Source organism: Alosa alosa, chromosome 7 (assembly GCF_017589495.1).
Source record: "Alosa alosa isolate M-15738 ecotype Scorff River chromosome 7, AALO_Geno_1.1, whole genome shotgun sequence".
Lineage (NCBI taxonomy): Eukaryota > Metazoa > Chordata > Actinopteri > Clupeiformes > Clupeidae > Alosa > Alosa alosa.
Window position 1 is genome coordinate 19,781,981 of NC_063195.1, and position 26,974 is coordinate 19,808,954.

Consider the following 26,974-nt stretch of genomic DNA (forward strand, 5'->3'; position numbering starts at 1 on the left):
AAGATTAAAGTCAGCGCACACTGATTTTTTAGGGGTTTTTTTTATATTTGGAAAGTCACCGCACACTGATCACTATTTTATAGGGTTTTTTTTTTAATTGGAGCGAACAACGTGTTTTGCTTAGTGCTTCATCAGGTTCGCTCTTAGCAAAAGCACTTATCGATACACGTTGTTCACTCCAATTAAAAAATATATATAAAATAGTGATAAGTGTGCGGTGACTTTGCTCTTTCACTTTTGGATTACACTTACCTGCCTCACCTGCACCTGCATCACTAAAGGCTTGTGCACAGGGACGCCTATGAATAGAATAGAGATGCTTTTTCTGTTTAGTCTAAAAGGCTTCCAAATCCCAAACAAAGTATGCACTTAGGTGCAGCAAGTGCAGTCGCACCAGGGCCCGTGACCTCCCGGGGCCCGTCGCTACCCCCGCAATGCATTTGCTGAAAAATTCTATACAGGTCCTTTCAGACTACCGGCGTGCCTTTGACCAGGCCAAGGCTACAGCGCAGACGCTCGCAAATAAATGGGGGGTTCAGAGTACATTTGAAAATGTACTTAACCGATGCAGAGAGATACTTCAAAGTGCAGGTATTTAATGCAACTCTGGACATCACAATCAGTCAGCTCTCCCAAAGATGTGCAAGTATGCGGGAAACTTGTCATGTGTTTGAGTCTTTACGTCCTATGACCCTTCAACTCGCATGTGATGATGAACTGCTTGAAAAGGCAAGACGTTAGTCAGACTATTATAGCAGGGACATTGCACCGACATTCCCAACACAACTCCTCTCATTCAGGTCTTGCTTTAAAGCAGAGATTTCACAGAAATCATCTATTTTTCAACTTGCCAAAATGCTGGTGGTAGATTATGACAGTGTAACATCCACATTCGGGGAAGTGTGTACTGCTCTCATGTTGTTTCTGACATTGGCTGTGACTGTGGCAACAACTGAGCGATCTTTTCCCAAACTCAAACTTATTAAGGAGCAGCATGGGGCAGGAGAGGCTCAGTGGGTTAGCTATCCTGTCCATTGAAAATACGAGAGCCAGAGCATTAAATATTGGGAACATTGTTAACGATTTTGCACAACGAAAGGCTCGTAAGATGGCCTTCTTCTAATGGCCTAGTTCACGCATATTGGGGATTGTATGCATATGAATGATTTTATTTGGTTTCTGCACGGTTAAATAAGTTAGGCTACATTAAGTTTTGTTTCTGCGCAGTGTGAGTTTATAAGCAAGCAATCTACCCTTGCAGTTTCAGAAGAGGGTTGAAGAGGCGCATTGAGTGTTCCCATAATTCCATGCGAGTTTATGTTAATGCAGTAATATTAGATTACCCTGGCCTGCAGGCTGTTAATAAAATTATTTTAATGTTTTCACATGTAATGGATCCTATGTAGTCGTGTGTTACTACTATGTAGTCGTATGTTACTACTACTAAACTACTTCGGTGCCTCAGGCCCTTTGCATTAAACAATTGAAGTCACCCTTAATGTGTATTGCATGTATCAGAGTTAATTCATCCTGGGCCAAAGAATGTCGGTTTGGGTCCTGCGTAGCGCTCTCGCACCTGGACCACCATTGGTTTGTTACGCCACTGGAGTAACATACCGTTTTGCAGAACATCGTAACTTGGGAATACCCATGAACCTTTGGAGAATTTAGGATTTGGTCCATCTGGCCAAGGGGCTACTAAAGCCCATTTCCATTGTCCCTCTAACCCAGACACACAAATATAATTGCTAATTCAGCATTTTTGGAACTGAGAAAACAATTGCATTTAAAACCTTTGTGTACAAGATTGCTGCACTTCTGTGAATAATTGGTAAGAGTTTAATGCACCAATTTAAGTTTTCACTGATAGTTATGCCCCTGCTGGAAAATATAAAAGTCAATGAATCTTTTCCAGACCCACTCTCAATTCTAATTGAGAAGGTCTGCATGCTAACCAGGCTAAGAACACCCTGTCAAGAAACAAGAAGTATACTGGCCTAAAACATGCTGGCTGGATATAGGTCCTATTGGCCTACAACAAAACTAATTTTACATTCTACATTCCCTGAGAGGTTTTCCATTTAGTCTATCAATATAGACAGAGAGGTAAAGATTAAGGAGCCACCTGAGAGATACATAGCCTACCTGGTGTGGTTAAAACATATTTGAATTTGAGTTTGAAAAGCCTTGGCCTATGTGTTAGAAGGATTGGTTTCAAATGCACTATGCTTAGTTTGGGTAAGAAAGAGAAGAGTAACACAAAAAACCCTTGTGGAAATTGTCTTTTTTTAATATGGACCCTTTCAACAATAAAAACAACAACAATGCTTGAACGTTCTATTTGGGCCCCAATCTACTTCCTCTGCATTAAGATAACATATGGAATGTTAAAACGGAAGCCTTGTGGGGCCAACTATGATGCTGATAATGGAACTCTCTTGAAAGGGTCCATAAATAACTGATTTTTACAAAGGATATGAAAAACATTCAAAATCATGCAAGAAGTAATTATGTATGTATGTATGTAACTCTGTATAGAACAAATCAAGACAATATTAAATAGTAATTCCATTAACAATATTTTCTATTATAAATATTTAGTTATTGATTATTGTTCTCTAAATCCTTCAGATGATAAATCAAACACTGGTCAATCTCCAAAGCCTACTTCTCTGAACTATCCGGTCACAATATGAAGGGGATCAGGGCTTTCCTTGTTTTGGGGTAATCGCTGAATTTCTCAGTGTAAAACCTGCAACACAAATGGAGAGATTTCAGGAAAAAAAAGGAATACAAATATGTTTTAGACATCTAGACATCTTGAGAAGACAACAAATTTCCCGGTTCGGGTGCCGACAAGAGTGGCAGCATGTCGAGGTAGCTTCTTGAATTTCCTTTTGGGGATCAATAAAGTATCTATCTATCTATCTATCTATCTATCTATCTATCTATCTATCTATCAATCATTAGTCTGGGATGCCAGACACCACTGCTGAACATTCTGGAGGTGTCATTGGGCTAATTCAATGAAAGGATAACCCCAATGAAATTCTCTGTTGGTGTTGATTTTTGCCCACAATGGTTATTTGTTGGTGATTCGGGTTTTGATGTTCGGCATTCGCTGAGTCATCATTCCCATCTGTTGCCCACAGCTGGTTCCCATATTTTCCCATCTGACATCGCTTAGCTCGGTCAGCGGATCATTGTGTTCAGTTAAAGGCATTGCGGGAAACCCTTCCTACGGGATTCATCAGAACTGTATTAATTTTGAGACTGAGGGCCAGATGTACGTACATTTTCGAACGTAACGTTATCAGCGCCATGGACAAACCGCAGACTGCAAACGCTGACAGACCCAAGTTTCCGTCGTATTTATCAATCGTTCAATCCTTGGTGTAAACAGCGCCTTTCTCTGCCTCTCTCCGCCCATAAACGCAATTTACGAACGTCCACAACTGAATGGCAGAGCCTACAAGCGCAGTTGAATGAAGTTAACTGATGACAACATTAAAAAGAATCAAACGTTTAGCGATCATGAAATAATACCATAGATGATAAGATGTCAACGAGCAGGGAGATAATGAAGATCAGTAGTTCTACTCAAACTACTTGTGAACGTAGGCTATGGAAAATTGGTCAAATCTAGCAAGTAGGAAAGTTTAAGTGAATGACGTGAAAGTGAAAGTAAGACATTCGAAAGGCCAACGAAAGTTAATGTTGCTTTTGATAGTAGCCTACAAAGACTTGCAAAACTGGTGCTCTAAATAGCGATTCTGTTGTCTTTGAAAGGTTCTCTTATTGAAGCATTGAACTTCAATTTGGATTAACACCTGCTTTTACAAGGCGCAAGTATTTAGGCGCAGAATAGACGTGCGCTTTCAGGAGCAGTCTTTGTACATACCGCGGAATACATAATTAGGCGCTCTTTACTCTTCCCCTCCCATCTTTTTACGCTAAACTCCCACTTTCCCCTGGATCCTCCCATGAATGCATATGCATGACATGACAATCGCAATCAACCATTTTCAGCTCCCGCAACAGGCAGTTTGTGCTTTTACATCATTGCGGCCTGTTTGTACATACCTCGCAATGATTTTACACGCACGTTGCGAAACAAATACGCCTGAAGTGGGCGCAAAAGCGTTAGTACATCTGGCCCTAAGCATCCAGCTATAAGCTTGCCCCTTATTATGACGCGCAGTGGTCATACATTTCCGTCAAAGATTCCCGGGACACTGTAAGACCGGGGTACACGAAACTTGGTGGGCATGTAACCCCACATGGATAGCATGGAACCATCGTTTTTCGTTTTTATATGTAGCCCCCCTGCTGGACTGGACCCCCCAAAGGAGGGTAGGGCAGACACAGTTTTCTGTGAATATCTCGAGAACCGTAGGGTTTAGGTGGACCATTTTTTTTGTATGTTCATCTCAAGGGGCCATGTCAACCCATTCCATAACCACTCATTTCATGTATAGCGCCACCTAGTTAAACACAAAAAAGTAAAAAAGGTGTTGTAATCGCAGGTATCTGTGACCTAACATAGTCAAAACTGCACGAAATTGGAAGTTTAGGATCATTATGACACCCTCTGAATGCACGCCAAGTTTCGTGGAATTCGTTCATGGGGGCCACACAATAAATTAATTTATGTTACTATACACCAACTGGCCTGTAGGTGGCGGAGACAGTTTTCTGTGAATATCTCGAGAACCGTGGGGCCTAGGAGGTCCACCTTTTTTTGTTGTCTTAAGGTCTTAAGGGGACATGTCAACCTATCCCATTACCATTACTTATTTCATGTTATAAAGCGCCAACCTAAGTTTTAAACAATTTCTTCAGGAGTTTTTGAAAGTGGAAAAGGATGTCCCTGCCCTTGTAGGAACTGGCAGTGTGTTCCACCAACGAGGAACAACAGATGAGAAAAAGTTTGGATTGGCTTGAGCGCACCGGTGGTAGAGCTAGACGTCGTTAGCCAGAGGAGCCGCAGCGGGTCTGGAGGTAGTGTAAGTCTGTATGAGGGCATTCAAGTAGGTGGGAGCAGAACCGGAGACTACTTTGTAGGCAAGCGCTAGAGACTTGAATTTGATGCGGGCCGCCATAGGTAGCCAGTGTAGCTGGATGAGCAGCGGGTAACATGTGCCCTTTTGGGTTGGTTGTAGACCAGGCGCCCGCCGCGTTCTGGATCATCTGAAGTGGTTTCACTGTGCAGGCTGGGAGACCTGTCAGGAGGGCATTGCAGTAGTCGTGGTGAGATGACTATTGCCTGAACCAGAAGTTGGGTAGCATCTTGAGTCAAGTAAGTCCTGATTTTCCGCATGTTGTAGAGTGCGAAAACGGGCATGACCGGGCGACTGAGGCAACATGATCTGAGAAGTTTAGTTGGTTGTCGAGAACAACTCCTAGATTTCTTGCAGTCCTGGTCGGTGAAACAGACAGGGAGTCAAATTTGATGTTGATGTCGTGGTGTATGGTAGGTTTAGCTGGGATGACCAGCAGTTCAGTCTTTGAGAGGTTCAGCTGGAGGTGGTGTGCCTTCATCCATGTAGCTATGTCTGAAAGGCAATCTGAGATCCGTGCTGAAACCAGGGGGTCATCAGGTGGAAAGGACAGATAGAGCTGTGTGTGTCGTCTGCATAGCAGTGGTATGAGAGAAGCCGTCGCGAACGGATAATCTGTCCCAAGGAGGTGGTGTAGATAGCAAAGAGGAGGGGGCCCAGCACTGAGCCCTGGGGACCCCTGTGGTGAGATGGTGAGGTGCGGATAGCCGACCAAGCCATGATACGTTAAACGGCGTCCTGTGAGGTAGGATTCAAACCAGGAGAGAGCAGAACCCTAGTTAAAAATGAAAAAGCAAAAATTAGAGGTTTTCATCACAATATCTCTGGCTGACATGGTCAAAACTGCACGAAATTGAAAGTGTGGATCATTATGACACCCTCCTAATGCATGCCAAGTTTTGTGAACTTTCGCTCATGGGGGCCTTACAATAAAATAATTTATGTGTACATTTAGTGACCGTTACACCAACAAGGATTCCCGGACACTGAAAGACCGGGGTACACGAAACTTGGTGGGCATGTAACCCCACATGGATAGCATGGAACCATCGTTTTTTGTTTTGATCTGTAGCCCCCCCGCTGGACTGGACCCCCCGAAAGGAGGGTAGGGCAGACACAGTTTTCTGTGAATATCTTGAGAACCGTAGGGCCTAGGATGACCAATTTTTTTCGTATGTTTGCCTCCAGGGGTCATCTTAACCCATTCCATGTGCACACATGTGCATAAACAGATACACATGCACACACATACATTCACAGTAATCCTACGTATGACACATACTCACACAGTAGACATATGTACGCATGCATGCACATGCACAAACACTGGCACATACGCAGGCACACACACAAGCATGCACACACACACACACACACACACACACACACACACACACACATAAACATAAACATGTACATGCACACATGCACACAAGAATTTCTCAGAATTATGAACAGGCAAGATGGGGGTGGGGTTGTATAAAATTAATTTTACATGTGAAATCTATGAACTAGCAAAAATGTAAGCCCTTGTAGGAACTGGCAGTGTGTTCCTTGTTGGTGGAACACACTGCCAGTTGTCAAGGGCAGGGACATCCTTTTCCACTTTCAAAAAAAAAAAACTCCTGAAGACCCAGCTCTTTAGGAACATCTACTCTCATAGCAACACTTACAACAAGTCTTACTGATCCTAGCACTCACCAGCCGTTAAACTGACAAGTAACTGTTAAAATACAGCACTCACCCCACCTTTTCTTACTGTATCTAATGTGTTTTTTTTAAACTGTCCTAAAATTGTGAGAATTGTTCTAAAACTTACTGTTTACCATGTTGTTAGTCGCTTTGGTTAAAAAAGCGTCAGCCAAATGTAATGTAATGTAATGTAATGTAACTAATCATGTTTTGGTACTTGTTGTCTAGCAGATACCAGTGGGAATTGAGTGTGGATAATGCAATTTAGTGAGACAGTTAGAATCATATAGGCCTTTCAGCGTGATTTATTTTTGTGGAAAAAATGTGCTGGACTGGGCGGCGGTCATATTATCTAGTTACGTAAGGGATAATGGACACCACGGCGTTCACAGAAAACAGAAAGAAATGACAGGTAAGAACATGTGCTGTGGCATGTTTACACTTCTATTATGGGGCTCATGTGAAGTGTCACTCTAGAAGTGTCATGATGTAAGCTACCTATCCTAGCTATCCCTCCTTTTTCTTTTCTTCACTTAAATACTTAGCTTGAACTGCCATTGTTGTTGTTTTATTGTTGAAAGGGTCCATATTAAAAAAAGACAATTTCCACAAGGGTTTTTTGTGTTACTCTTCTCTTTCTTACCCAAACTAAGCATAGTGCATTTGAAACCAATCCTTCTAACACATAGGCCAAGCATTTTATTCTATGCGAGTAGTACCTATATTGCTGAAATAATATGTCCTAATTGCACCATACCTTGATCGTTCCCTTTTTGAGAGTTGCTTTGAATAAAAGCGTAATCTAAATGACAAAATGTATGTAAATGTACCTATGGGGGGAACTGTATTCATTTTGACACCATGCACAGGATAGCTCATGTACTATGACATGTTTATGTTTGTCTTAAGTCAGTGAAGTGTCTTGTGTGAAGGGTTCTGCTGACTGCCGTACCTGTGGTGATAGTAGGCTCGTGGTCCAATGGAACACATGGTGAAGAATGCCAATGAGAATGCAGGCAGGGACCATGTCGCTATGGCAAAGCCAAACCATTCCACAATCTCCCCAAAGAAGTTTGCTCCGGAGACATACTCAAACAAGCCGCCTACAGAAACAAGACATAATTGGGGGCGGTTTTATTTATTTATTTATTTATTTATTTATTTATTGGAGTCAGTGTTTCCAAAAGCTTTTACATTTTTGACAGGAGAACACTTTGAAATGTTCACAGATGGAATCCAGATGGCAATGGGTCTGTTTGTAGTGGGAGTGTAAAGGTCAAGGATGTTTTTTTTTAGGTTAATTGTCAATAGACAGACAGATGGAAATAAACATGTTTATTTGGGATCTCTTTTATACAAGGTAACCTATTGTTGTTATGAGTCATTTACACTAGAAATACACATTCACATTCCACACATGCATTCTCTCTCACACACGCGCACACACACACACATTCTCTCTCACTAAGCGGCATGCTGTGTCTGTTACACACACACACACACACACACACACACACACACACACACACACACACACACACACTTACTTACTTACTACAAACACTACATATCCTTATACTGATAGGATTACACTCAAGGTCTAACTTGTAAGACAGTGATAATATGTACTTTCAGTATCAGGTTGTATGATATAGTAGACGGGGGACTGGAGACCATGGGCATTATTTTGAATAAGCCAAAAAACAACAGTTAGGTTTTATTATATGGAAACTTTATGGAAAAAACTGACATTGGTCATGGTAATATCTACAATGTCATGTGTTGGCTTTGCATGATGTGGCAAATGAGCTGAAATACCTCTGGGAATTTTGTAGGTTGTTTCTCCTGGTTTTCTCAAGCCTCGTAAAACATGATCACTGTGAATGTTGATGGCCATGCCTAAGAAAAACATCAGCAGTCCTACAGCAAAGGAAGACCAGCACATGTAGCAAGTTAACATGTCAATAAAACAACTATCCACTGGTTATATATCTTCTATATCTTCTATATCTTAATATCATCTATCATTTCAAATAACACAACACAAAACCTTAATATAGACATCATGTTTATGCATAAGGGGCTAGCACTAGAAGGATAAAGTGTCAGTTATCATAAACATGTGAATTCATATGCTACTTTGAGAAAGGTCAAGGCCATTTTGAAGATAACCAAAGAAACAATTCTAAACCTGGGATAAAAACAAAAAGCAGGCAGGACACTTTTTCCCAAGTCTTTTTGGATATAAGTATCAGCTTAATAAACATTATGCAAATGCACTGCGAGCCATTCAAATTCCACCCCATGTGTGGAGAGTCAGGGGGGCTGGTTGTGGTGCCTTAAGCCTCAAGTCGCACACGTACCGGCCGTACGGCCCGGAGACCTGCCGGTCGGCGAACAGGTAGGCAACACCTGCGGCCCAGCTGAGCCAGAACACAGTACTGTCCAGACACTGCATGCTGCCTCTGCTCAGATCCCTCAGGTTTCCCTTCTTTATCCTGCGTGCTCCCTCTGATCCCTTCCTCTCTCCTTCTCTTTTCCCTCTCTATCCCTCTCTCTATCTTGAATCCTTTAAAAACCCTGTTCTCCCTCTTTATCCTGCGTGCTCCTTCTGATCCCTTCCTCTCTCCTTCTCTTTTCCCTCTCTATCCCTCTCTCTATCTTGAGTCCTTTAAAAACCCTGTTCTCCCTCTTTATCCTGCGTGTTCCCTCTGATCCCTTCCTCTCTCCTTCTCTTTTCCCTTTTTTGCATTTTTATTTCTTTTTATTTATTTATAAGTCACTCTGGACAAAAGTGTCTGCTAAATCCTATAACCATAACCATAATCTAAAAGTCATAAAGGTCCTGAGAAGAAGATACTTATATCTTATAAACTCTTCCTCCTCCTTCTCCTCCTCACCTGTAACCAGACGTGCGTCCCGTGCCCAGCTGTCGTCGTACTGGGCGCAGTGCAGCAGGTTGTGTCCCTGTAGGGCCCCACACACAGCACAGAAGATGGTGGCAGACCTGACCGTCTGTAAAGGCATGGGCTTGCCTCGTGTCAACAAGGAGAAAATAAAAGTCCTGAGCGGAGAAAATAATAACACACGCTTTTGTTTATGTAAAGCACATTGAATGACCTCTGTGTATGAAATGCGCTATATAAATAAACTTGACGACTTGACACACACACACATACAACAAAGCAAAAAAAAAACTGTATTATGACACATAACTCTCTGACATTTACTTAACATGGATTAATTTGCCTGACTTAGTATAGTGTTTGTATTATAAGTACACTTGTATTATGCTTTATAAGTACAACATTTAATATCGCAGGTTAGGACAGAGTGAGGAGTATGTGAACACATACCAGCATGAAGTGACATACACAGTGTTATTTGTGGCATAGTACCTGCTGTGCAGTATAGCGAGAGATTAACATCTGTGGTGGGCGCCACACATTTGGCAATACGTGGCCGTCAAGATGTCTTCATCATTACTTAACCATGTCAGAAACCATCAACGGTAAAGGAAGAGCATGGGTCTTAAGCAAGAGGACACCAGAGCACATGGGGCTTATGAGGCTGTCATTTTCAAACCATAGAGTGCATCACACACATATGTGGGTGTTATGAGAACTGCACAGTGAATAGAAGTGATGATGCCAATATCTACTATAGTGACACAGCACATGATGAAAAATGGGTTGAGTGGAGGAAGTGGGAGGAAGCACAAGGAAGAAGGATGTGGGGCGAATTGACAGGCTGGTAAGGAAAGCTGGCTCTGTAGTTGGAGCTGAACTGGAGTGCATCACTTCACTATCTGACAAAAAGGACCCTGAACAAACTGATCAACATTTTGGACAATGAGTGTCACCCACTCTACAGCACTATTGTTAAGCAGAAGAGCCTGATCAGCTGCAGACTTCGCTCACTGCCTTGCACAACTGACAGACTGAGAAAGTAATTTGTCCCCAGGGCCATTGAACTGTTCAATGCCTCACTTAAGGGAAGAGGAGATATAGACTTCTCTGCATAGTCTGTCTGCCTCTTCACCCCCTCCATGTTTGGTACTGTCTGTCCACTAGCCACTTGTACCACTGTCTTTATGCCTCACTGTTTGCGTGCTATATTAGCACATTAGCACATATGCATAATCCTCCCCCCCCCCCTCCATGCCACAGCCGAACTGTGGCCACACTTATACATTTTCTTAAATAGTTAAATATATAGATATATAGACTTTACTTTACTTTATTTCTGCATTGTTGCACTGTTGACTTTACTCATTTGCACTATCACCATGACCACTATCACCATTGCACTACCACCATGACACTCATTCACACAGAAGCACCTTAGAGCACCTTACCATACCTTACTATGCACAGAGAATCACAGGCTCAGTCCCTGCCTCAGTCATTGCAAGCGCCTCTGATTTATTAATCACCACTATGTGGATACTGTTTTTAGAATTGATTTAGATTAAGTGTTAGTATAATTTGTATTTTTGTAATTTGTATTTTAGTATATTTTTATATATTGTATTAAGTGTTAGTATAATTTGTATTTTAGTATATTAACATATTCTTTATCTTCTACTGTCCTTACTGCTTAGTTGTGTTTTTATATTATATACTTTAATTACTCTTTCTGCTGTTAAAGAATGTGTTTGTGTTGTATGTATGCTGCTGCTGAGACCTTGAATTTCCCCTGGGGATCAATAAAGTATCTATCTATCTATCTATCTATCTATCTATCTATCTAGTGACTTGTAATAGTAGTAACTGTCAACCTAGAGGAACAGTATGATAGAGGTTGACTTCAAATGAAAGTTGCTTGTCTTTGTTTTGTTTTTTGTTGAAATAGTGTGACCTTGATATAATTTATTTACAGGTAGAGAACTTTGTTGTCCGAACACATCCTAGCACGCATATTCTATTGTATATGAAATTAGCTAAATTATTGTTCCAGGTCATGCACCGACGGCCTTGATTAGGGCATTATTTGCCATGTTGCAAGTCATACAAATTCAGAGTAGCTGAAGAAGCCATTCATCTCACACAGACACAGGCACACATCAACAAAACAACAGTAACGCACTGCATTTCTAGCAATTTTTTTAAGGCAGCCAAAGCACTACTTTACAGTTGTTTACACATCAGCATGGAACCTCTGGAAGTAGTGTAAATTAGGACCCCATAGCTGAAGAAGCCATTAATCTCACACAGACACATCAGCATCAGCATGGAACCTCTGGAAGTAGTGTAAATTATATATAGTATTATATAGTATTAAGACCCCATAGAAGCCATTCATCTCACACAGACACAGACACATGAGCATGGTACCTGTGAAAGTAGTGTAAACAGTAGGTGCAGAGCAGCAGGCCTTTGCCCAGGCCCGGTCGTACATCTGTCATGAGGGCAAGGAGGACAGGCATCAGGAACGCGGGCAGCTCCTGGATGAACCAGCCCAGGGCGGCGGGCACCAGCCTGCGGTCGTAGCTCGTGGGCACGTACCGGCCGTACGGCCCGGAGACCTGCCGGTCGGCGAACAGGTAGGCAACACCTGCGGCCATGAAAGCCCAGCTGAGCCAGAACACAGTACTGTCCAGACACTGCATGCTGCCTCTGCTCAGATCCCTCAGGTTTCCCTTCTTTATCCTGCGTGCTCCCTCTGATCCCTTCCTCTCTCCTTCTCTTTTCCCTCTCTATCCCTCTCTCTATCTCGAGTCCTTTAAAAACCCTGTTCTCCCTCTATGTGCTCCCTCTCTCCTTCCTTCTCCCCTCCCTCTCTCCTTCCTGCTCTCCTCCCTCTCTCTAGAGTGACCCGGCCTTTATTACCCCCTGTTCCTCTCTCTGGCTGCCTCCCTCTCTCCCTCCCCTCTCCGGACTAACTTCATAAACCCTCTTTTTCCCTGGTTACTCTCTAAGCTCCCACTTTTCTTTCTCTTTCTTGTATTTCTCTTTCTTATCTTTCCCTTTCTCTCTCTCTCTCTCTCTCTCTCTCTCTCTCTCTGTCTCTCTCTTTTTTTCTCTCCAGTGCTGCTGTTGCCCCAACAGAAACAAACAGAAAAGGAAAGCTCACTGGGGTAGAGTCATCAAAGTCTGAGTGCTTGACACTCTGACCCACCCCCTTAGCGTTTTGCTGCGCGTGAGTGGTCAAGTGGCTGGGGCCTCCCAGTTTTCAAAGCTCCACCCTTGTTATGCAAGTTTGCATTCTAGAGTGGAATCCCAAAATGCAGCTGGGCCAGGCAGGGGATACTCTGTCTCTGTCTCTTTTGCTTCACTTTCCCACAGGGAAAAAGTAGTCTATTAACATCTAACAAGCATGGAACACACACACACACATGCACACGCACACGCACACGCACACACGCGCGCGCGGCCCACTGGTTAGCACTCTGGATTTGTCACCAGAGGGTTGCCGGTTCGAGCCCCGACCAGTGGGCCACGGCTGAAGTGCCCTTGAGCAAGGCACTTAACCCCTCACTGCTCCCCGAGCGCCGCCGTTGTAGCAGGCAGCTCACTGTGCCGAGATTAGTGTGTGCTTCACCTCACTGTGTGTGTTCACTGTGTGCTGAGTGTGTTTCACTAATTCACTGATTGGGATAAATGCAGAGACCAAATTTCCCTGACGGGATCAAAAGAGTATATATGCTTATACTTACTTAGTACCATCTTTGTCTTCACCATTATGTTCCCTCTGCTCTATGTCCCCTCATCATTATGTTCTCTCTGTTCTATGTCCCCTCACCATTATGTTCCCTCTGTCCTATGTCCCCTCATCATTATGTTCTCTCTGTTCTATGTCCCCTCACCATTATGTTCCCTCTGTCCTATGTCCCCTCACCATTATGTTCCTCTGTTCTATGTCCCCTCACCATTATGTTCTCTCTGTTCTATGTCCCCTCATCATTATGTTCCCTCTGCATGGACAGTCCCTCACCATTAACACATCTCTCTGTTCTACACACCCCTCATCATTATATTCCCTCTCTCATGGACAAGCATGCACACACACACACACACCACACACCACACACACACACACTCCATCTACCTTTTCCTCTTTCTCTCTCTGTGTGGCGTGTGTGTGTGTGTGTATGTGTGTGTGTGTGTGTGTGAGAGAGAGAGAGAGAGAGAGAGAGAGAGTGCACACTGTGTGTGTGTGTGTGTGTGTGTGTGAAAAGTGTGTAGATGGTGTGTGTGTGAGAGAGAGTGAGTGGGAAAAAAGAGAAAATGCAGAATTTGAATTGAGGTCCAAAACATGATCTTGAATTTCAATTTGAATTTGAATTAAAGCGTAACTCCGGAGTAAAAATAACCTGGGGTCTATTTATGGCAGTTAACAAATTCAAACTTTTGATTGAGAGCAAAATTATGTTGCAAATTAATTGGTGGCGTTTTGAGCAAGACTGTTTATTTACATTATCACTGAATGGGTTTACAGTGATGCTAACAGGGCACGATGCCATGTTGCTATTGTATACCACTAACCAGGGATGGGTAGTATTTATGATATATCTATTTGAAATACAGTATTTTGTCATTTGTGTTTTATTGAGTGAAAGAAAATGTCTTTGTATTTTGGATCAAAATACTTTATAGGTACTTTATAGGTATATACGTCATAAATTTAACGTCATAAATACAAATTTCCAAATGTGCGCCATGCTTTGGAAAAGGTTAAACGTTCTGCACGTCATGGATGGTGGTGATGTGATGACCATCCTCTGACTGGTGCGGGTCAGTGCAAGAGGACAGTGGCGGAGGACAGTGCAAGATCAGTTGGTTGCTCACACACATCTTACACTCCCTCTCGCAGCAACCTCAAGTTTCTTGAAAACTTTAGTCATCAGTTTCTTAAGAACTTCAATCCAATGACATGCTTTCAATATTTTATCAACCACAAAGGAAACTTAGATCATCCAATTCTATGGCAACCCGACAAACAGGTCATCCACCGGAACAGCGTTTAAATATTAGCATATCCTCTGGCTAACAAAACACACACACACACACACACACACACACACACACACACACACACACACAAAAAAAACACAAAATGCGCTCCACATGTATTTTTTATGTTAATTTGTGATTTTGTACCCATGTGTATCTCTTGTGTCTTTATGTAGTAGGCTATGGTCTGTATGCAGTGTATCCTCTGCAGTGTAGCCTATCCTTTATCCTTGAATGGTTAGAAAGAACACCTCCAAATCGGTTCAATAATGTAAAGCATCGGCTTTTGTGATTCACAGGCTAAAATCAATTTCAGCTAGTGTTAAAAGGATCTTCCGCATGAATTCAATCAATTTCAGGAGGGAGGTGAGAGAACTAACCTGGATGGGTAGAGCATTATATGCTGATGATGGGGCAATATGGGTGAGAGGTAGGAATACTGACAACTTGAAGGTTAAAATGCAATCAGCTATTGTTAAGGTCGAGAAGTGGTCACATGAGTGGGGCTTTCATTGAAAAAACACAGTTTATATGTTTTTCCAAAAAAAGAGCGAACCCTACTCTAGATCTAAAACTATATGGGCAACTACTTAAGCAAGTTGATAATATAAGATATTTTGGGGTATGGTTTGACGTTAAGCTAAATTTTAAAATACATATTCAGAAAGTGATTGATAAGTGTAAAAAAGGAATAAAGTGTTTAGCGGGATTTAGATGGGGAGCGTCAGGCCTGTCCCTGAAAAGGATTTATACTGCACTGGTTCGCTCTGTTTTTGATTATGGAAGCATAGTATATAGCTCAACAACTAAAACCTCAATGCAGGAACTAGATAGGATACAGGCCAAGGCACTTTGAATGTGTTGTGGTGCGTTTAGGACAACACCAATCCCATCTCTACAAGTGGAAGTAGGGGAAATGCCTTTAGACCTCAGGCAGTTAAAGTTATCTATGTCTTAATGGACAAATCTAAAGGGTCATGAAGTAACACATCCCACAAAGCAGGTGCTGTTAGTGTTGGGAGTATGGGCGCCCATCATGCAGTTTTGGGTGGCATGGGAACAGACAGGCAAAGGAAATGGGAATTGACAGCATTGCATGTAGTAAAACAGTTAGTATACGACAATTCCACCCTGGGTGTTTTGTTCTCCCAGGATAAGAATTTATAAATGTATTAATCTAAGAATATAATTAAATCAGGGGTATACCAAAATGTTCAGCAATATATGGATATAATGTATGATGACACAGTTCAAATTTTTACAGATGCATCAAAAGATCAGACAGGGAAAACAGGGGCTGCAGTCCACATTCCGAGATACAATGTTAATATTAAAAAAAGGACACCAGACCACCTGGTCATTTTTACAGCAGAAATACTAGCAATAATTCTGGCTCTACAGTGGGTGGAAGAAGCAAAACTAATAAGGTGGTAATTTGCTCAGACTCAATGTCATCACTAACATCCATTGAGAGTGGAAAGTCTACATGTAGACAAGACTTAATAGATGAGATTCATCAACTCATTTTTAAAATATCCCAACAGAGAATAAGAGTAGAATTGATATGGGTTCCTGCACACAGGGGAGTGGAGGGAAACGAAAAGGCAGACACACTAGCGAAAGAAGCAATTAAATCAGAACTGGTTGAACTGGAAGTCACTTTAAGCAAGTCAGAAATTAAGAGTATTATAAAGGACAAAGTCAACAGAATGTGGCAGGAGAGATGGGATAAGGAGGGAATTGGCAGACATTTATACAACATACACAAATATGTAACATCTAGTAAAATCAGTGGACTGAAAAGGCAGGAGGAGACATGGCTTACCAGAATGAGGATGGGACACACAAGTTTAAACAGTGGATTACATATTATAGGGAAACATCAAACGGGGGTATGCGCACACTGTGGCGCAATAGAAAGTGTTAAACACATACTTATAGACTGCACATATTATAACAGAGAAAGAGAAAACATGAAGGGAGTGGTTAAAAAAGATCTAACCATGGACAACTTATTAAGTATATCTAGCACACAGTCCACAGCTAAGGCTGTTATAGCTTTCATAAAAGAGACCCAACTAGCAAATAGAATTTAGTTTTAGAGAACTAACCTAGACCTAGTCAGAGAATGTCTAGTGAATAGGCTACGATTTTCAAGTGACGTCATCTTTAGTGTGACCGTCACGTGGTCATGCGAAGATCAGCTGAGCAGCTTACTTCCTTGCTGGCATTTGTTGTTTCTTTTACTGTCTGTGGTTTTTTCAGACAGGAGGAGAAATATTCGGTCAGTCCGAAGACTGACGCACATTTTTGCCTTTATTGATGTGAAATTATAAAATCTTAAGGTGAGAACAGCTATTACTTGTTTCTTGAGCATACAGACTCGATCTGTCCAGTTTTTGTGAACAGCATCTAAGCAGTCGCGAACTTGTAGGCTAGTCGGCGTTATTTGTATGTTACCGAAGCGAGCGAGCTGACTGGATTGGAAAACATCAGTGAGTATTGAGTTTTGGTGCTTGTGCTGCAGAAATACGTGCTTTAGCCCTTCTTTCCAAGCGATTGCCATTATAAGTCAGCTAGATTGTAGGCTAATATACACGGGAATGTAACGAAGTTATTCGCCACTATGGTACCATACCATTAGCAAACATGCTTTAGTCTGTCGATGGGACAGACAGGTTTTTCTTCACTGTTAACTGTAGGTTAGATGCTGGATGGATCAGTGACACCTAGGCTGTTCCGCCTGGTGTCACGTCACGGTATATCCACACCTAAGGAGCTGTTCTTGGTTTGATTGTTCCCTAGCTGTGTGTATGTTGATCTAGTGGCTACCAACACTACATTCATGAATACTTCGGACAGCGAAGAAGAGGTCTGCAATGAACGGACAGCCTTGGTCCAGCCCGAGAGTCCGTCCGTACCGAACTACAACCGAGACCCTGACATGAACCTTCCTCAGGATGGAGAACCTAAGAGGGTTAGTAGTTCTCCGCTAGACCTTTTTCAATTTCAAGAACTATGGCATTCTGGGAACTGTGAAGTCTGTGTCACGTGGTAGGCCTATATCAAAATGTGAGTCTGTGAGATATATTTTTTTGAGCGATATTTTTTAAAGGTGTAGGCTAAGATCCCCCCCCAAACAAGCCGTTTAGGGTGGAATCTAGGTGCAGATAAAGGAAAACCTTCAGTATTTCCCCTTGGGGATCAATAAATCTATCTATCTATCTATCTATTAATCTATCTATCTATCTATCTATCTATCTCAATCAGCAGTTGCCCTTGTGTAGATAATCCTCAGAAGTCGTTAGACATTCTGACTGTCCTTTGGAGCAATATAAACTTGCAAGAAAGGATGGTCTCACTCAGCAGATAGTTTAGACTGAAAACAGAACAGTATCTTTTGTAAGGGTGCTCCAACTGGAAATAAATGATGTGGATTGTAGCCTAAAGATGATACACAAGGCGACTTTTTGAGCAATGTTGCTTGGCAGGATTTCTGAGTTTTGTTGTTCTGGCACATTCCCATTGCTATTGGGCTATTTTCTTCTACTTTTTATCATGAATAGGCACATTTTCATGACAATCTAGTCTGAACACATGGAACCAGTTATGTGGTTGCCCCTTGCTCTAAAAGTTGCCATATGTAACAATACAAGTAGTGGTTTCCCAGCTTGCGCTCCAGTTAGAGAAATACATCATCTATCTATTCTCACTCTCACTTTGTTTGGCAGGAGAGTTACCTATGGTCAACTGCCATTGTTTATAAAAGTGCTATATAAATACATTGACATTGACATTACCAGCTTCTTTCAGAATATTTAATAAAGGGGTGAAATCTGATTGGTACGTCCTTTTTGAGCAGCGGCGAGTGGCGCGGACGCCAAGTCCGTCCAGACGACCGGCGCGGCCCGTGTCTGGTCGTGAGTCGTCGACGGAGACAGACGAGGAGGAGCTGACACTGAAGTACGGGGCCAAGCATGTCATCATGCTCTTTGTGCCAGTCACACTGTGCATGGTGGTCGTCGTGGCCACCATCAAGTCTGTCAGCTTCTACACGGAAAAGAACGGCCAGCAGCTGTGAGTGGCATCGTCTGGAAACACACACACACACACACACACACACACACACACACTCAAACACACACACACACACACACACACACAAACACTCTGTTTCTGTTGGGACAGACTTCCTCTTTCTCTCCACAGCCTAATATTTGGTTTCCTTACATGCAGTATAATGTAATATTGAGGTGTCTTTTATAGTATAGTTATAGAATAGCTAATATATGAGCTTTATGAAACTAGACTCTTGTTATGTCGGGAGGCCTCACGGAGAGATTAGGTCTCTGTGAGTCTGACTTCCTCTTCCTGTTACTCAGCATCTACACGCCCTTCACCGAGGACACGCCCTCCGTGGGCCGCCGCCTCCTCAACTCCGTGCTGAACACCATGATCATGATCAGCGTCATCGTGGTCATGACCATCTTCCTTGTGGTGCTCTACAAGTACCGCTGTTACAAGGTGAGAAACCGCCCTCTCGAGTCTCCCTGGATCACCATCCACCTCTTAGCTTGCACACTGCTCCAACAAACACCAACAAACTCCAACATTCTGAAGTTGGCAGCTGTTGGAAATTGTCTTTAGAATGTTTATAAAACCAACTTCCAGTCCACACTGTGGTGTCTCCATCCAAGAAACTCCAACAAAGACAGATGACCGGCCCACACTGACCCAACTGTTGGTGTTTGTTGGAGTTTGTTGGCGTTTGATGGAGCAGTGTGCAAGCTCCATCAACAGGCGGGGGCTATGCCGGGCACGCAACTGATGCTTTTCCGTTTGCGTAACTGCCTACACCAGATGCGAGAGAGCAGTGTGTGCACACGTTTGAGGAAAAATAGACCAGTCTGCAAAAATAGACCAGTCTGCAAAACCTATGTTTTCGTGCCTGAGTGTAGCGCTTCAGTTGCGGTCCTGGTGTAGGCCAGTTGTAAGGGGAACAACCTGACTGCTAGTGGGTGCTGACTGCTGAGGTGCAGCTGTCAGCCAGCCCTGCTGGTAGAGTGTAGTGCCATCTCATAGAGGTGCTGATTTTTCTCCTGGGTTTGAGAAAGAAGCTTGTGGACCACGCATGCAATGTAGAACATGACCTCCAGCAGCCTCTTAAGTTTGATCTTGAAAGGATTCTCTTATCACCCTACCACCCCCACCTTCACACACACACACACACACACACGCACGCACACTAATATTCCCATAGCAGTACAGAGTAAACGCTGTGAAGGCTGATAACCACTTCCTCCCATATTGTTTCATATGATATCTACAACCCTATAAGGATTATTGCGGATTATAACCCTATAAGGCACAACAGATTTGCACTGCGGATTAACCTTGCACAGTATAGTGACACTAGAAAGATATCGCCATACCCCAAAATTAGAAATTAGTTATGAAACCTCGTTTTATTAGAACCGATACTTTGAGAATGGTGTTTTAATCATGTTTTTATAAAATCAATACATGTTATCAGTTATAATTATACAAATATTTTGCTGTCCCATTGTCTAGGCTTATTCTATGAGTTCTATTACTGATGTTTAAGGTTTTTAATACCAGGGTGTTGTTTTATTATTTGTAGCAAGATACTTACACACGGTATGGTATCAGCTAAATGACAATAAAGTTGAATCTAATCAGTCATAATTTTGGATACAAAAAATATTGTGCCGTCCCAACTCTCTAAAACAGATGCAGTGCTCTCATCCCACTGTAATGCCTGAAGTGATTGTTTTCTATGAGGATTTAATTTCATTGGAGGTCTGTGGTGTTTCACACAACACTGAAAGTCACCAATGGCAGTGAAAACATGTCTGTGTGCGCTTCAGTTGACTACGACTGAACACATTTGGATGCTGTTTAATTCAGTGGAATGCATTAGGACACCCTGCTAAGGACGGTTGTTTGTTTGTTTGTGTGTGTGTGTACAGTTTATCCATGGCTGGCTGATCCTTTCCTCCCTCATGCTGCTCTTCTGGTTCAGCTTCATGTACCTGGGGTGAGTCTCACCAGAGATATTTTCTCTCTTTCTCTCTCTCTCTCTTTCTTTCTTTCTTTCTTTCTTTCTTTCTCTTTCTCTTTCTCTTTCTCTCTGTCTCTATCACTCTCCTCATGTACCTGGGTCTCACTAGAGTCATTTTCTCTCTTTCTTATTCCAAGACTCATTCTCCATTTATCTTTCTCTTCTAGCTGGTATCTCTCTCTCCTTCTATCTCTCCCTCCTTTCTTTTTATCTTCTAGCTAGTCTCTCTCTCCCTCTCTCTCTCTCTCTCTCTTATTTCACTTCTATTCAATATATATTTGTCATTCTCATATGACACGAGTTGTTATTCAGGCAGTTGTTGATGTGGCAGCTGATTTTCTAGAAGCTCTCAGGGGAAACTAGACACTGTCACAGACACAAGTGAATAATAGCCCTTGTGATGGTCATTACATCGCATTTTCTTGGGGAATTAAAAAAATTGTTGTATAAGGTCAAGTTAGCCCTGAAGAAGCTGTACAGTGATAGTCCTCAACACTGTCACTATTGTTTGCACCTCTGCTGCACGTTGGCTTTAACAGGCACTTCCCATCCAGAGTGACTCTCGAGTACAGTGTAAAAAAAAAAGCGATCGGTAGCTCATGTGCATTTCCTGGGAATGTAACACTTTTGATGTTGCTAGCACCTTTGCGCTACTACCACTGCAGTTACTCAACTAGGTGATCTACAGGAACTCGTGAACGCATATGTGAATGGTCTCTCTGGACGCATCAAGCGTCAAGGCCCAACTGTAAGGGGGGAAAGGAAACAAAAAAGAATACATAAAGGGATATGCAAAACAAAAACAAACGAAAACAACATAATTGACATCAGTTACATTTTCAATCTGTAACAGCAACAGTGGGATACCTTGAAAAATGTGGTGAGTTAATCCGTCTCTTCCTCCCCCTCCACATTAGCGAGTTGTTCAAGACGTACAACGTGGCCATGGACTACCCGACGCTGGTGATGATCATCTGGAACTTTGGGGCGGTGGGGATGGTGTGCATCCACTGGAAGGGGCCCCTGCAGCTGCAGCAGGCCTACCTCATCATCATCAGCGCACTCATGGCCCTCATCTTCATCAAGTTCCTGCCCGAGTGGTCCGCATGGGTCATCCTGGGGGCCATCTCCATCTACGGTGAGGACCGAGGGGAGGGGACTGGGAGGGAGGGAAGAAAGGAGAGAAGGAAGGTTGAATGAAATAAACGAAGAATGGAAAGAAAGAAAGACAGGAAGAAAGAAAGACAGAAAGGAGGAAAGAAAGAATGAAATAAAGAAAGGAAGCAAGAAAAAGAAAGAAGGAAAGAAAGAATGAAAGAAGCAGAGGATGAAGGTCTCCAACTTAACCAGCGTTTTTGAATACGACTTTACCACCGTTTTTGAATATGATTCACAACTACAATTGCCAGTTGTCTTATTTCGGTATTAGGCCCCAAGAGGCCATGGTTTACAATGATTTTAGAAGCTGCGGGGTGTTGATAGGCAGACAAAGCCAGCAGCTTCAACCGCAACTCAATCATAGTCAAGGACCAGAATCTTTGTGTTATATTTTATTGTCTCTGGTTTCTCTGACCTCATATGTACTCTATTCCTGTGGCCATTCTGAGACTAATAATATCATTTCTGTGGTTCAGAGCATACAGTTTATTGGCAGAACACTGACTCTGTGTGTGTGTGTGTGTGTGTGTGTGTGTGTGTGTGTGTGTGTGTGTGTGTGTGTGTGTGTGTGTGTGTTTGTGTGTTTGTGTGTTTGTGTGTGTTTCAGATTTAATTGCTGTGCTGTGTCCGAAGGGTCCTCTGAGAATGCTGGTGGAAACGGCCCAGGAGAGGAACGAGCCCATTTTCCCTGCTCTCATATACTCCTGTAGGTCTCATTAGTTCACCAGCTTCATTCTCCTCACATTTATTTATATAGCACACTTAAACACAAAACAATTGACCCAAGCTGCTCACAAACTTAAAATAAAATATAGTTATAAATACAAAAATATAAGTGATAGAAATAATAAAACTGATTATGATTATAGAATACAAGAAGATACGTTTACTAAAACTAGTACTACAGAGCAAAATGTAAAACAAATCCAAATAGGAAAGAGTGAAGTTAAACGTGGCAGTTAATATAGTGTTAAAAAGAAATAAAAAATAAAATAAACATACAAGGGGAAAATGAATTGACGCTTAAAGGCCATAGAAAATAGATGGGTCTTTAAATTAGATGTAAAACTACTGATAGTGGGACAGGACTTAATTTCTGTAGGGAGATTATTCCAGAGGCAGCAACAGAAACATTTACATATGTAAGTTTGGATACAGATGGATGTTTACATATTCCCAGCCTCATTTGTTGTATTAATCAACACTCTTTTATCCACACAAGTTTTCTATATATGTCTTGATTTATGTCTATATATCCAGATATGTCTTGATTTCCCACATACTCTCCTAGTTTCTCATAAACTGCCACAAGTACTCCATTCTGAGATGGGAGTATCAGGTTCCTCTTGGTTTGCACTGACTAAATGGTGAGTCCTTTGTCACAGCATGCAGCTGAAGTGAAACCTGATGATTTCCCCTCTTTTAGCCGCCATGGTCTGGATGGTGGGGATGGCCAATCCACCTACTGCAGCGGAGCAAGTGTATCATGACTCTGGTGAGTGCAGTGCAGCTTCTCTGGGTCCCCTGCAGATGAAGTGTTTGTTCTGCCTGCTCGTCAGATCGTTGATAGTTTGATAGAGTGTTTGGCAACTGAACAGCATCCTCTCGCACACACCCAGAAGTGTCAGGTTATATCTGGTTATCTTTCTTTCTGCCAGTGCTTGTCCATGAATGTTAGTGTATTTCTCCAAATGGTCTAAAATCTACTGAAAATACAGACTTCGCAGTGTAATGCAACTGAACATGTCCTCTGGTCAGTCTTTAAGAATATCTTTTGAAAAAACATAATTTTAAATGAACAAAGCCAGCACTGACTCACAAGATATTTTGGACATGAGCAATTGCTTCTCTTTTTCAATATATTTCATTCAGACATACATGGGCATACAGCTCTGTTGAATGATGTTGAGGTTTGAGTGTTTATATCATCAAGGGCCTTACATGTATGTTAACTTTTGTTTGCTTTTTTTAAACTCTTCCAGATGACGAAATGCATCAGAGTGATGGAGGAATCCTTGAACAGGAAGGGGCGGGCAGAGAGAGCCCGTCACTCAGAGGAGTGGGAAGGAGCTACTCGGCAGAGGAGGAAATGGAGGAAGACCGTGAGTGGCGCTAATGTTTCCATGGAGATGAGTCATGCACTCACGAGTGCAGAGTTTCTCTCAAGGCTGCTTGTGGAGAAATCTATTGCCTGTGGAAAATGTACCATTTGTGGAGAGTCTGTTGCTTGTGTGTTTATGTCTATCTTTCTCATCGGTGAATGGTTGCTCCATTTCTCTTAGGACTGTTTTTCTAAAGCCGCTGCTCTTGTCTGCTGTTCTTAAATCACAAATTAAACGAACGTAGACATTCAAAATGTATGGCAAGTGGTATGCATTACGATAAAATATTGAGTAGTGAAGCCAAACATAGAAACAAGAAAAATAAACATGAAACAGCAAAGTAAAGTAGCATGAGATGGGCATACAGCCCACTTGTCATAGTTAGCGTCGCTAACGCCCCTGTTCTGTTGCCTGTGCCAGTGCCAGGGGGCATGAAGTTAGCGTCGCTAACGCCCCTGTGCTGTTGCCTGTGCCAGGGGGTGTAAAGTTAGCGTCGCTAATGCCCCTGTTCTGTTGTCTGTGCCCGTGCTAACGCCCCTGTTCTGTTGCCTATGCCCGTGCCAGGGGGCGTGAAGCTGGGTCTGGGGGACTTCATCTTCTACAGCGTGCTGGTGGGGAAGGCGGCGGCCACCGGGGGGGACTGGAACACCACGCTGGCCTGCTTCGTGGCCATCCTGATCGTGAGTACAACCGGTGCTACCAGGGGAGGAAAGGGGGGTTCTTTAGTTCAACACTGATGACGGTTCATATAGCCTAGTGCTGACACCGCATAGATCTACTGCATAGATCAAGGTATTTCTTATGCTCAGCACTGATGATGTGTGTATGACTTTTCTGTGCCACAACATGGTAGTTCTTGTAGCTCATGGTTGGTGTTTCTGTAGCTCAACAGCCCAGTGTTCCTGGAAGTGGATACTTCCTCATTTTTTTTTACTTAAGGCATTAAGATCAATTTCCAAAAGATGATTTTATATTCCTCTTTTTTTAGTCAACTTTAGCAGAGGTGCCAATAACTCTGGAGGGTACTCTATGTACACATTCAAACGAACAATTCCAGATTAAATAGTTTGGTAAGTGTTGTATAGTTCTGTCAAATTAATGTTGTTGTTGTTGTTGTCTCAGGGCCTTTGTCTGACCCTCTTGCTGCTGGCCATCTTTAAGAAGGCCCTGCCCGCGCTACCCATCTCCATCACCTTCGGCCTGGTCTTCTACTTCTCCACCGACAACCTGGTGAGGCCCTTCATGGACAGCCTCGCCGCTCATCAGTTCTATATATGACCTATGACCCTCCCCCCCCCTCACCCATCCCAAAGGTCAATAGTGTGGGTGCTGTATGGGACTGGGACGGGTTCTGGATCACCCAAAGAGTCCTTGCGAGGCCCTGCTGTTGTCTCATGGCTTGACGTGACTTTTTTTTCTTTCTTTTCATTTTTTTTTCCCCTCTGTTGCCGTGACTTCATCTTTCTTTTTTGCTTTTCCCTCCCCCATTGACTTGTGGCATTTCCTTTTTTTATTATTATTATGTGAAGTTTCTGGCACTTTACAAGGCCTGAGAAAAGGAATCGTTTTGGTGTTGAGCACTGCTGTGATTTCTTTCTTTCTTGGAAAAAAACAAGCAAACAAACAAAAAAATGGTGCCATATATTCTCACTTTTCTTCTTTATCAGATCGAATGAGTCTTCTGATTGTCTGGTGTAGCTGCAACGCGTACAGCAAAGTTCTTTCGGTGTTACTGCATACGCAACCTAACAGTCTCGCTTGCCAATGCTGTAAATGGATTGTGACACAATGTGATCTTCAACTTTCCAAGCCATGAAATCCCTCCTCTATCTCTCCTTGGGGGCAAAAGAAAAAAAAACAGAACCTTCTCTTTAAGAGAAACCGTTTTTTTTTTTTTTTTTTTCCTTATAAATTTTAAACTCAGAGAATCTCAACCTCCTTTAGGCACCTTGTCATGTCACTCTAACTGTAAGATTAGTGACTAGTAGGAATTTACTACTTGATTGAAATACTAAAAAAAAAACACTTTAGACCACTGCAACATTATGCCATAGAAAACGTCTCATGCTGACAAATATATTCAGTGCAACAACTGAATGTCTACAACAACACAACGGCTCAGACTGCCAAGATATTAAACTATTCTCAGTATATGTACGTATAGGGTTGACTAGTGTATTTTGCCTAACATTTCAATACCCTTTTAATCAAAAACCTCACAGGGCTCCAATAATAGTGGCTACAAACTTTAGCCACTGTTATCCATTCCCCTAATAATCACTGCGGAAAACCATGTCCTGAAGGCCATATCCCTTAATTGTAAGCATACCAAACAGCAACAAAGACACTATGTAACTTAATTCTTGACTTTGTCAGTTTTGTTTTATCAAGACCCATCGCATTTGACCAGTATAATATTCAATATCAATGACATTGTAATATAAAACGCCCTTTTCTTGAAGGTTTTTTTTTTTTGCTTAATTATTTTTCAGTACTACTTTCAACATTAATTTCTCATTTTCAGGTTTGCTGCTGAAAAAAACTCTTAATTAAAGGCTAAAGGGTAATAAGCTAACAGGAAAGTCTGGTCAGGTTTTGTCTGCATCTGAAAGAAACTGTGACGAGGGTACCGCTTAATCTTATGAGTGGCAAGCTACTGTTTGAACAGAGTGCTTTAACTTAAGAGTATGTAGACTTTGTATTGAAGAAGAATTATATATATATATTTTATAGAATGTAATACAAAAAGGTGTAATATTTTAATTGATTTTATATCCAAACACTTGTTGCAAATGAAGTGTCCCTGCATAGGGAGTTCCTTTTTTTTGTTTTTGGTCTGTCTTGTAATGATGTCAGTGTTACATGGTGGAATAAATTGTAAACTCTAGTGTACTGTAAGTGTTGAGATTCTGTCCACTTATTTTT

At 42.2% G+C, this 26,974-nt stretch overlaps 3 protein-coding genes across 4 annotated transcripts in view; 2 read left to right on the forward strand and 1 right to left on the reverse strand.

Annotated features, from left to right (window-relative positions):
* Positions 1 to 26,974, forward strand: part of LOC125298155 (histone H3-like) — a 781,614-nt gene that overhangs the window by 328,401 nt on the left and 426,239 nt on the right. The gene's annotated exons all lie outside the window — the stretch shown is intronic.
* On the reverse strand, positions 2,380 to 12,744 carry srd5a2a (steroid-5-alpha-reductase, alpha polypeptide 2a). The gene is made up of 5 exons (XM_048248859.1): positions 12,089 to 12,744; positions 9,653 to 9,816; positions 8,571 to 8,672; positions 7,705 to 7,855; positions 2,380 to 2,752 (listed from the first exon to the last, which is right to left on the reverse strand). The coding sequence occupies exons 1-5, from the start codon at positions 12,361 to 12,363 to the stop codon at positions 2,686 to 2,688; spliced, it is 759 nt and encodes a 252-aa protein (XP_048104816.1). The 5' UTR covers positions 12,364 to 12,744; the 3' UTR covers positions 2,380 to 2,685.
* psen2 (presenilin 2) lies at positions 16,899 to 26,936 on the forward strand. 2 transcript variants are annotated; one of them, XM_048248827.1, is made up of 11 exons: positions 16,899 to 17,202; positions 17,513 to 17,684; positions 18,570 to 18,784; positions 19,090 to 19,231; positions 20,698 to 20,765; positions 21,707 to 21,927; positions 22,555 to 22,653; positions 23,374 to 23,442; positions 23,930 to 24,049; positions 24,614 to 24,729; positions 25,172 to 26,936. In XM_048248827.1, the coding sequence occupies exons 2-11, from the start codon at positions 17,553 to 17,555 to the stop codon at positions 25,325 to 25,327; spliced, it is 1,338 nt and encodes a 445-aa protein (XP_048104784.1). In that variant the 5' UTR covers positions 16,899 to 17,202; positions 17,513 to 17,552; the 3' UTR covers positions 25,328 to 26,936. The 2 variants fall into 2 exon arrangements, with proteins under 2 accessions (XP_048104784.1, XP_048104785.1); XM_048248828.1 differs by having other exon boundaries at positions 16,899 to 17,052.

Bases quoted from the DNA above. Each gene is read 5' to 3' on its own strand.
- srd5a2a (XM_048248859.1), bottom strand. From the start codon at position 12,363: ATGCAGTGTCTGGACAGTACTGTGTTCTGGCTCAGCTGGGCTTTCATG. The intron at 9,817-12,088 runs GTACCATGCTCA...TTCTCCGCTCAG, and splicing joins TGTTTACACTACTTTCACAG to GACTTTTATTTTCTCCTTGT. The intron at 2,753-7,704 runs GTACGGCAGTCA...TTTGTGTTGCAG, and splicing joins CGAGCCTACTATCACCACAG to GTTTTACACTGAGAAATTCA.
- psen2 (XM_048248827.1), top strand. From the start codon at position 17,553: ATGAATACTTCGGACAGCGAAGAAGAGGTCTGCAATGAACGGACAGCC. The intron at 19,232-20,697 runs GTGAGAAACCGC...GTGTGTGTACAG, and splicing joins ACAAGTACCGCTGTTACAAG to TTTATCCATGGCTGGCTGAT. The intron at 24,050-24,613 runs GTGAGTGGCGCT...TGCCCGTGCCAG, and splicing joins GGAGGAAATGGAGGAAGACC to GGGGCGTGAAGCTGGGTCTG.